At 31.8% G+C, this 11,580-nt stretch overlaps 1 protein-coding gene across 2 annotated transcripts; it reads left to right on the forward strand.

Annotated features, from left to right (window-relative positions):
* The first annotated feature begins 6,203 nt into the window (after positions 1-6,203).
* On the forward strand, positions 6,204-10,323 carry LOC101248486 (protein LEAD-SENSITIVE 1-like). Of its 2 annotated transcripts, none has more exons than XM_010323209.4 (2): positions 6,204-6,344; positions 9,065-10,323. In XM_010323209.4, the coding sequence occupies exons 1-2, from the start codon at positions 6,263-6,265 to the stop codon at positions 9,736-9,738; spliced, it is 756 nt and encodes a 251-aa protein (XP_010321511.2). In that variant the 5' UTR covers positions 6,204-6,262; the 3' UTR covers positions 9,739-10,323. The 2 variants fall into 2 exon arrangements, with proteins under 2 accessions (XP_010321511.2, XP_004240075.2); XM_004240027.5 differs by having other exon boundaries at positions 6,259-6,602.
* Positions 10,324-11,580: the final 1,257 nt, after the last annotated feature.

Genomic DNA, 11,580 nt, shown 5'->3' on the forward strand with positions numbered 1-11,580 from the left:
CAAATTTATGATTAGTATACTAGAAGATATTAAGCATAAAATGATGGATAGGCATGGAAATGTGATTAAGTTTGCAGATACTTGGATCAGTGACATTTCACTTATGGCATGATTGATTTTAGAAGAAAACAAAGAGATTAGCAGGGCACTAAGGGTGAACTGGAATCATGACATTGGATTTAAAATCCAAGAAGGAGAGTATAGACACATAATTGACATGACTAGAAAGACATGTAATTGTAGGTTGTGACAGTTGAGGGGCATACCTTGCCAACATGCAATTTGTGTCTTATATCATATTGGGCAAGAACCAGAAGATTATGTGGAACATTGGCACAAAAAAAGATACATTCCTAAGTGTATATAAGTACTTTTTACAACTCATCTCCAATACGGTAATGTGGCCTGACACTAATAACCCATGTGTTGAACCTCATGAAGTGAAGCCAATGCCTGAAAAACCAGGTAGATGTAGAAGAAAATATAAAGATGAACCAAGAAAAAAAATGGAGGAAAGCATCAAAGAATGGAGTGAAGATGTCATGTTCCAAATGCCATAAGTTGGGCATAACAAAAGAACTTGTAAATCAGTGGTAAGTACTTTTGTCTTTCTTTTAAATTTTAATCAGTTTTATACTTCTAATTGTGTGTCTTTACAGCCCTCTAAACAGCCCACACAATAGCCTGCAAGACCCTTTCAACAACCACCAATGAGGCAGCTTTTACAACCACCAGTGAGGCAACCTTCACAGCCACCAGTGAGGCAGCCTAGCACTGGAAATGCCTCTTCTTTATGTGCAGATACTTCAAAGGTTAAAGGAAGAAAAAAAAAAGCAGTCAACTGCAAGGGCAACATCTTCTTCAACTGCATGGATATCATCTTCGTCAGTTGGAATGCCACCATCTTCTTCAGTTGAAAGGCCACCAACTTCTTTAGTTGGAATGCAACTAGCTGCTTCAGTTGGAAGAAAAAGAACAAGAGATGTGGGATTTGGTGTTTACACAAACATACAATCTGAAGACAAGTGATTAACGTATGCATATTGCCTTCTTTAATTGATTTTCTTACATCTTAATTTAGGTATACTAAATAATGTCCTATTGATTTGCAGATAGGAAGATCAAGTGAAATAGTTATCTCAAGTGAAACAGGGGTAGCATTTAAAGATGCATCACAAACAAATGTTGATCTTGGATTCAAGCCACCTAGTTTAAAATGAAAAGGAAAAGATGCAATGACTGAAAATCAACTTCAACAATTGTCAAAGAAAAAGTTGCAAAACAAATCCAAGGGGAAGTGGGTTCCATAAGACCTCAAAGTCTTACTGATGTGTATAAATGTTGATCTAGGAGGTCTTTGTTTTTGTTTATTTTGATAACTGTTTGTAAAGGCATACTCCAATTACTGATCATTTTGATGTATTTGAGTTATTTTGATGTATGTTTGCATAGACAAATATTTGGAGTTTGTTAAGTTGTGTTTAATGGATATTAAGTTGTGTTTTGTGAAGCCTTTTGGTGTTTGTTATGATTGATATTAAGGTTGCCTTGATGTTAGGTGTTTACAATGTATGAAAGTGTGTGAATCATGCTAGTATGAAAGTGTGTGAATAATGCTATTCGATTGTAAAGGTGATGAATATTGAAGCCAATGTTGGATACAAACTGTCAACTCTAAAATAGTGCATTTCAATTTATTACTTTGATTGCTTACAATACATATTGACAGCCCCTAACCCATAAAGAAAGCTACATTACGAACAAAACAATTCTGACATAATTTTTTCAACCAATATACATAACATTTGCTACATAAAGAACTCTCTATAAATCCAAGATAGTATCACAATGATCAGCAAAAGTCGATATTTTCTCCTAATCTTTTTCTTTTCTTCATCATATTTTTTTATCCTCTTTTGTAATCTCGAAATAGCGATTCTAGCGTGTTCAATATGATCAAGTTCACACCACCTAAAAAACTTGCATCCAACCTGTTTAAGAAGAACGAATTCACTATCAAAATTGAATCTTGAGAACTAAAATTTAAACAAAAAAAATATGTTTTAAATTTTGTAGAAGGTTTTTGTTATTTAATTAAGAAAATTTTTGTGGCAGTATATTACCTAATCCAAGTTGACTTCTACAAAGTCTTGAGGCGGCAACATAAGTTTAAGAAGACGAAGAAGCGGTTGTGGCAAAGACAAACAATGAAAAAGAATCCAAATTGAACTTAACAAGGTTTTGTAGATGCAAAGACAAAGTTGATTCAGACAAGGAGTTGAAGATGTGGCGAAGACAAGTTCAAGTTGAACTAGGATTTCCATACAAAAGAGGAGTCCTACATGAAATAGGATTTCTAGTTGAAATAGGTTTTGGATTTAAGTCCAAATCTATAAATAGGGCGATAGTTTCGCTTAAGAAAAATTGCGCACTTACATAGAGAGAAAATCAAAACACTATCAAGAGGTTTGAAAGAGATTTGATATTAACTTGGGGAGTGCTGCGAGTTAAGTGATAAGTTGTAAGATTGTATTCAAGAGTCTTGTTTATAATCTGAATTTTGTGAGTAGGAGATGTTCGACAAGTTGTAGAACTTGAAGAACATTAGAAGATATAAAATTGGGGGGTTTGTGTCTTTGGGTAGCTAGATATTTGAGTTTATAATTTCTTAGCTAGGAATTAGAATTTATAATTCCTCTAGGAATTAGAGTTTATAATTCTTTAGGTTACAGAGCTTTGTAATCGTTGTATTGTTTGAAGTTTATAAATAATATAAAGTCTTGATCGAATTGATTATCGTTAAGTTTCAAACAAATAGAAACACGTTGTCTGTACGTGTTCTTTTGAAGAAATTAGGAGGGTAGAATTCCAACAATAATATTGAAATGAACGCAATAAAATTAATTTAAGATACAAAAACAACTAGATACATTAAAAAACTGAACCCATATGCATAAGAAAAAGATGAACAACAAAAACTCGAAAAAAACCAACAATTAGATCTGCTCAAAGCAAAAAATTGATGAAGAAATTCTTTTAAGCTTTATCTTTTGCTCTGTATCAATTCCCATAGTCGTTTTCTTCACTTTCAACAATGCGTCACTCATGAATTCGTCTACAACTATAATGTTTAATGTATGTGTTCTTGAAAAGATTTTTGGAATTCGATAAATTGTTTCATCGTTATATCATTCATACAATTGCTTCCTTAAGTTGCTGCCTCACATATTTAGATCAATATAACATATAACTTCCCGATGAACGGTAAAGATGTTAAAAGTGATAGTGGCAGCAACTTGGTAGCAAAAAGATAGCGGCAACCTCTTTCCACAACAAACAACTCTTCTGCATTAATTATAAGGTACAACAAATTCTATTGGAATATGAAATTTTTTAAAATTATTTCATTTTCATTTTTTGTTGGTCTACGAATATGATTATCGAAATTTGAGTATTTGATTGACCGGAGAGAGAAATCTCTTGAACTTCAAATTGAGATGAATGATGTAACTGCTAAGATTGTGGGAATGAAAATAGGAAGAGATTGAAGAAGAGAAAAAAAGAAAACCAAGAAACGTTAGTTTGAGCCTAGAATAATTTATGTATCGGGAAGAATTGAGATTTGAAAAAAAAAAAGAGATTTTTGTAATATTTTAAAATGACAGAAAAAAAAAAGATAAGTAAAAATGTATATATAAGTATTTTTCCTAGGGAAAAATCATAAAGTGACACCTGAAGTTGTCTCGAATTTTTAAAAAGACACCTTAACTATGCAGATGTTCTATTACCCCCCTAAACTATTCCGAACATATATTATTACATCATTTTTCAGATCAATTCCAGATTTTAAATGGCGTAATCACACACCAACTATTGTTTGACACGTGTTAATTCAATTTGAAATATTATTGTTTTTCATTTTAAGTTTTTCTTTATTTCTTTCTCTTACTTTTTGACTTATTTTAGTTTTATTATTTTTATTTTAATTTCAATTCAATTTTTAATTCATCTTCCACCCCAACTTTCAAGCTCCCTCCATTTTCTTTCTTCATTTCTTCTTCATTCACCTCTTATCCTCACCTAACCCCACACCCATATCAAGTTTAGCCCCTCCATTTTCTTTCTCTTTTCTTCTTCTTATTTGGTCAAATCTTAGTTTTCAAAATTATATTATTTTTTAGACTTTGTTGAGTTATTGATAACAAAACTAATTATTTTTCTAAGAAAGATCAAAATCTTGAAGGTATCATCATTTAATTTATCTCATTTCCATATAAATTCAAAACTAGAAATGATAATTTTGAAAGCATAAGAATTCTCCGAAAATTGAAAAAGTTTAATTAGAATTTGGATAAAAAACTAAATAATGTCTACAAATCATCTTGAAATCTAATGAGTTTATCACATTATTCAAAATATATTAAAATATCTAGATATAATTATAAAATTGAAGATAGTTAAACTAATAGTAGAATAAAAAAGAGATGGAGTTGTGGTAAAAAAAGTAACATTGAAAATGATAAATTAATGAAGATGACAATGAATTTTGAAGAAGAAGGAAGAAAGAAAAAGAAAAAAATGATAAGGAGAAAAAGTTAAAATAATAAGAAACATAAAAATATGTATTTTATAGTAAAATTCTTGTAAAAATAAAATTATATTCGTTTTTTTAATTTGTTCACGCTCTATAAGAGAGTGTATACACTCTCCATGCCAGATGAGCAAAAAATGATGTAATAATATCAGTTCAGGATTGTTTAGGGATAATAGAACACTTGCATAGTTTAGATGTCTTTTTAAAAATTCGAGAGGACTTCAGGTGTCACTTTATTTCTTTTCTTTTTTTCCTAATAATGAGGGTATGAACTTATAAATAGTTTTAGTTTTTCTGATTAAAAATACCATTTAAAAAAACAAAAGTGATACAAGTTTTTGAAGGTGCATAGTTTATATTCCTTCTATTTTTTTTCTAAATAATTGCTAAATAGCACTTCCATTTTATCCAAAATAATTGATGTTTTTGGGTTCCAAAAGGATCTGATCTTGTTCTTTTAAAATTAGTCATGTTTAATACCTAACGTTTTACATCATTAAAAATTACTTTTCTTCAAGACATGTAATTATCGATAAGTTCCTAAAACTATCTTTTGTTTTCTAAAAATAATTAGAATGTACATAAGTTAAAAATTATCACTTATTTAGCAAACACAAGAAGTAATTAATACTAAAAATACTATAAGTTGCTTGGATAATCATAATTTTTTTAATTTATGAGCCATGAGAAATCATATCTCTACATTACAAAAATAGTGTTAATGCACAAGTACCCCTAAATGTATACTCAAAATTTCGGAAACTCACTTATATTATATTTAAGTTCTATTACCCCTAAACTTATTTTATTAATAATTTTATATTCCTTTTTGGCCTACATGACACTATTTTGTGTGCCCAACACTGGTTGGTTATTTTTTAAATTAGTGTCACGTAGACCGAAAAGGGTAGAAAATTACTTATAAAATAAGTTCAAGAAGGTAATATGATCTTAGTATAGTATAAGTGTGTCTCTAATATTTCAGACATATTAAGGGAATACTTATGCATTTTTCTATAAAAAAAAATATAAACAAAGTTAAGAATAAAATGTGCCCATATTTTTTCTCTCCAAATCTAATTTAAATAAGTATTATTTTGCTATTAGGGTGTGTGATCTATAGGAAGAAGATGAAAATATTTCAAGAGAACATATTTTTAGACCCCACAAGGCAAAATCTAAAGTTCTCCCCTTCTTCCTAGCAAATTCCAACCATTTCTCTACTCCCCTCTTTCTCTGCCTCATTGCATCACATCCTTTCCTTTTTAATTCGTTCAAGACTAAGTCATTTTATTATAACTAAAATATTTCTTAGCTTGAATGAAATAATTTTCAATCATACAAATATTTAAAAATTATTTTAGATCATAAATTTTAAAAGTACTCATATTTTCCTTGAGACATCATTTCAAATTAAAATATATTAATATATTCGAACTTTGATTAAAATTACTGTAATAATATCAAACTTTGAAAAGAATATTTTATTCTCACACTATTTAATATTATATATATGTGCTCACGTGAACATTAAAAAAATGACAAATAGTGCAGAACAAAAAATACTTCATAAAATATGATAATGAGTAACAATTTCGACCAAAATCAAATATTTTTCAATCTCTTTTCCACATAAAATAGGAAAAAAATAGCTGAAGCTGAATAGGCATGCAGACTTATCATGTCAAGGATTTTATTAGTATAGTATTAATGTATCCATCTTTGAAAGGGTTGTTGAGCAAATCAATAGGTAAACCACTCCGATTCTGACATGTTTTCTCTATTTTCTTATTATTAATGGTGAAATGTGTCTATTTGCATGATAAATCAAAGATTCACAGTGGGTTTATCTTGTGTTCCCAAAAAGATTCAAACTTTCTGCAAACTACTACATTGTTTTCAAGAAAAGAGAAAATGGGGTTGTTGACAAACAGAGTGGGGAGGAATGAAATCAAACCAGGAGACCATATTTACACATACAGAGCTGTTTTTGCTTACTCCCACCATGGTAATTTCACCAAAAAAAAAAAAAAAACTCAAGAAAGAAAAATAGTTCATTTTTGCCTCTCTGTGTACTTTGGTTTGTGTGTTTAGTTTACTCCACTTTTCCTTCTTAGAAAGCTGCTGTTATCTGTGATTTTCCCCATTTTGAATGTTTTCATTTGGCTTTGACAGTCAAGATTTGTCTTTTATCATGTGAATTAGTGAACCTAATTAGATTTGTTTGGGATTGTTAAGTGAAAATAGCTTCTGATGTGATTTCATTGTTTATTCTGTCTCTCTAATTGGATATAATTTACAGCAAGAAAAAGATACACGGTGTAATCCCAGTAGTGGGGTGTGGGGATGCTAGTGTGTACTCAGACGTTATGCCGTCTTGGGAGGTAGAGAGGCTGTTTCCTAAATTTTGTCATTAAGCAGTGAGCCAATAAGTAGATTATTCTTTATCTGTATATGGAGGTATATATATGTTTGTTTGTGTTTTATGTGATTTTGGATGAAGTAGAGTGGAAGTGGCTTTGAGAAGTTTTTGTTTGTGCTGAGGGTCTATCGGAAACAACTCTCTACTCTCCAGAGATAGGTAAGGTCTCACACATCTTACCCTTTCTAGAGGGATTATATTGAGTGTGTTGTTGTTGTTAGTATTGAAGTGTGTCGCTTATATCTATGGAGGTTCATTATGAACCGTTGATATGTGTATCTATTGATTGCATGAAATTTTGAATACATGGATATTGCCTCAAATAAGTACTTTTTCATATCCGTCTATGAACCGTACGAGCACGTCCTCTGTCACCCTCCACTGCACTTACGACTCTATACCCCAACCCTGATAAGTTTCGTGATTGAGTCCTGAGTAACTTGCTTGTACATATGGAGGTTCAGAATTGAGATGTGTGTCTGGCTTAAATCATGTGTGCATCAGATTTCAAAAACAAGTATATCGAATTTAGTAATTTCAATAGCGCTTTTAAATAAGGCCGAGATGAGCTGTGAAATTCTGAATGATAAACGGTTTGAGTGTTATATCCATTTAGGGTATATGTGTAGCTATTTCCAAAACTATGTTGCTTGGAATTTTCAAAAATGTCAATGGGTGCGTGTCGGATTCTCCAAAGTAGTGTTTTTTTTTTTGAAGAATCCGACACGAGTGCAGCATCGAAAGCGAAGAGTCCGTGCAACTTAGTTCTAGAAAATCATTGTGTGAAATAAGTGTCAATATCCTTACGTTTGCCAAAGTTACCTAAACTAGAGTTAGATTCTTCTCTTCTATTCTAGAGTAAGTATGAAATGAGAACCGAGAGTAACTGTTACAACACGGAAATATAGTTCCTAAACCTTCCATCTTGGAAAGCCTGTTATTAGATCCACCCTGATGTCTTAATATATTAGCTTAATCAGTTCTAGACTTTTTAATTATTTTCAGTCTAACAAATAGTACTTAATCCTTGTGAAATACTATCATTATAATAAAAAAGGTGCTAAAAAAGATGGATCGATATTCTTGTGTGTCCTATTGCCTGGTTAATATGATTAAACGACACTGCAATTTGAAATGGTGTAAGTTGGATTCTGTTGGATTGTAAGGTTATCTCCTCCATGAAAATTTAGTTGAAAGGTAGGTATGCACGTCACGATATGTTGATTTCTACATTATGGCTACTAAATTGTCATTTTGTAGCTAAGAGAGCTGTTGATCTGAATATAAATAGAGAAAAATGCTGTAGCCACATAGGTGAATTATTTGAAGTATTGTTGCTGTAACATGTGCTCTTCTATCTTTTTAGTAAGTTACAACAAAACCTAGCAAAATGATTATTACTCTCCTTCTGGATGTGATGACTATATTAAATGCTACTTCGTGGTAGCATATCAGTATGATCAAAGTGAGGATTCATGACATTCATGTGAAATCTTCTTCTATGAATCTTGCATTGTACAATTGAAACAATACAGGACTTCAGTTTTTACTGCACAAAATTACGATTTGATGGTAAAACTAGCAATTTTAGAGGATTTAAGGTGCAGATTAATTGATTGATAGGCTAGAGGTGGTCTCCTGGAGTTTTTGTGTTATATGTTTGACATGCTGTGGTCTTATGGATGCTTTATTGCTGAAATTTGAACGACCGTGGCTTCTTATTTGTGCTTGTTCAACTCCAACAAACCAAAAAAACTGCTTCTCAGGCTATCACATGGTCTCTCGAGATGCATACTTTCTAATTAAAAAGATATGAAGCAAACACTTAATGTCTAAGAGTTGGTTCTGTACCTCGTCTGAACCTTGCTGTAAAATCTATCTTACATGCAATATATGACTGCAATTCCTCTGATCTACAAGTCCATTTTCTTTATATTTATTTAAATTACGATGCTCGAATTAGTATTGAATAGAAAGGTCAATTTTTCTTCCCGCAGATAAGTACATTTTTTTATATGTTGAGTCTTCTAAGAATGTGGTATTCATAGGTATTTTTGTTGGCGGAAGCAAAGTGGTCCATTTTAACCGTCTTGAGGCCTTTTCTGATGCTGATGATGATGAAATGTCAGACCTTTCTTCTTCATGTCCAACCTTTCCCGACTGTGGATTTAAGCTACCTAACAGTGGCGTTGTTCTTTCTTGTCTGGATTGCTTTCTCCGTGATGGTTCACTCTACAACTTTGATTATGGAGTAAGCCCATCTGTTTTCCTTACCAGAGTGCGAGGGGGCACTTGCACTACTGCAGCATCAGACCCTCCTGAGATGATCATACACCGAGCAATGTATCTTCTTCAAAATGGATTCGGGCACTATAATGTGTTCCTTAACAATTGTGAGGACTTTGCGCTGTACTGCAAAACAGGCCTTCTAACAGCTGATAGACGCAGTGTTGGTAGTAGCGGACAAGCTTCTTCCATCATTGGTGCTCCTTTAGCTGCTCTTCTTTCCTCTCCTCTGAAGCTGCTAATTCCTAGTCCTGTTGGTGTGGCCACACTAACAGCAGGGATGTATTGTATGAATAGATATGCAACTGACATTGGCGTTCGAAGTGATGTTGTCAAAGTAGCAGTTGAAAACCTGGAAGAGAAGCTTGGCTACGGAAACAGTCATGGAAGAGTCATCATAGAACACAGGTCTTTGAATCGGGGAACTGCTAGGTGACATCAATCTCAATGTCTTACACAGAGCGTATTCTTGATGTTGTATCGATTTTATGATGAAGTTGTTGTGTTTGCTTAACATACAATACATATTGTCCAGAAACTACTCTTTGGTTATCCATGTGTGAAAGGTAATGATCCTACTCTAAGTCGACAGTAACTTTTATGCATAATGCTTATGCATACATTCATAACTTGGCCATAGTTAGTAAGTAAGCACTTCAACTTTTGGGATTGTACATCTCAACACTTCATCTTGGTTTTAACGTACAACTTAACACTCCACTCGTCCTCGCTATATCTCATGGACACCTGATGCTGACACGACACATAAGTTTTGAAGGTTTGTAGATGATCATTTTGTAAGTTGCAGTGCTCAATTGACACAATGGTGACAAGTTGAGGTGTCTAGATGTGCATACTCAAAGTTAAAACGTTTACTTGCCAACAAAGGACACGTTTGAGTCTTGTTTATGTATTATGCCTAAATGTTATATTTTGGGAGTGTCTCGTTCATGTAATCGCCTGAGTCTATGTTTTGGCACAGAAGATTGCAGTACAGAAAATCTGTATGATTCCTGCTTGACTTTTGTTGTGTGCTTTCCTCTAGTTATTTTCTAGCTTCTTTGTTTTAGAAGCATCACCAGCTTCCCCCTTTGTCTGAGTCTACTAAGGTTAGACTAGGCTAAGGGGTGATTTCATTTTTTATCTGAGTCTAATAAGGTGACCAGACTATAAAGGTAGATCGAAGCACCATGAAAACTGTATTGACTTTATCATCAATCTTGATTTCGCTACACAAATAATGAAAATAGGTTTGTGTTCTGCTTCTAAAGTCAGTGTCTTAAATACAAGTCAAAATATAGTGAAATTGATCATGAGACGTGTCTTTTAGGCTAAAATTGTATGTGTTAATTATTAACAATTATGATGGATAAGTAGAACTTGATAATATTCAATCCCCCCTCCCACACCTTATAAAGGTTTTTTTTTATAATCGATAAAATAATATTCATTTATTTAAATGAAAAATATATTGCTAAATTATTATTTTAAAATATGAATAGATTCTAATCGCGCTTAATTTAAAATAAAGTAACTCAATTAGCAGATGAATAGGCAACAAATGACACTATCCTCCACTATGTTAAAATTTGTACTATCGAAAGTTACTCAATTTTGTCATCAATTTAATTTTTAATCCATTTATATCTTTATCACTGGTAAATCATCTCACATTTGCTTTTACTATTATTGGAACTCGCAAAATGGGTAAATTTTATGTGTAATATTTCTCAAAAAAAGAAATCTAAAGTTTACCATTCAAGGACATAATCGAGTTAAACCTCCCCGTAAGGGGATAAGAACAAAAATGAACTATAAGTGACTTAGTAAAAAATATATTATTTTGAAATAATTAATTTTGAAATAAATTATTCGACTATATATATGAGATATAAAAATAATGAGATAAATAATTTAAGAACTACCTAACACTTATAACCAAATATGAAATAATAATTCTATATTTCCCCTTGAGATTACTCTACCTTGTACATCACCCTAAACAACTCCAAAAAAGTATCATACATGTTAAAATTGTTTAAACACAAGTTCTTACCTTTTGTCCACTAAAAAGAATTAGTTAACCAAATGCATATGCTATTCAAAAGTTATTTTAAGTAAGAAGTACTAAACACATTTTTATACTTGATTTTAAATTATTAGTTTCATTTCAAATTATTGACTGTTCTAAAAATACTTGTCTAATCAAACTTAAATACATCTTTGATTTTACAATATTAATGAAATGCATCCCTAAATTCTTATCAAATTTAGAGGT

The sequence above is a fragment of the Solanum lycopersicum genome, chromosome 5 (genome assembly GCF_036512215.1).
Source record: "Solanum lycopersicum chromosome 5, SLM_r2.1".
Taxonomy (NCBI): domain Eukaryota; kingdom Viridiplantae; phylum Streptophyta; class Magnoliopsida; order Solanales; family Solanaceae; genus Solanum; species Solanum lycopersicum.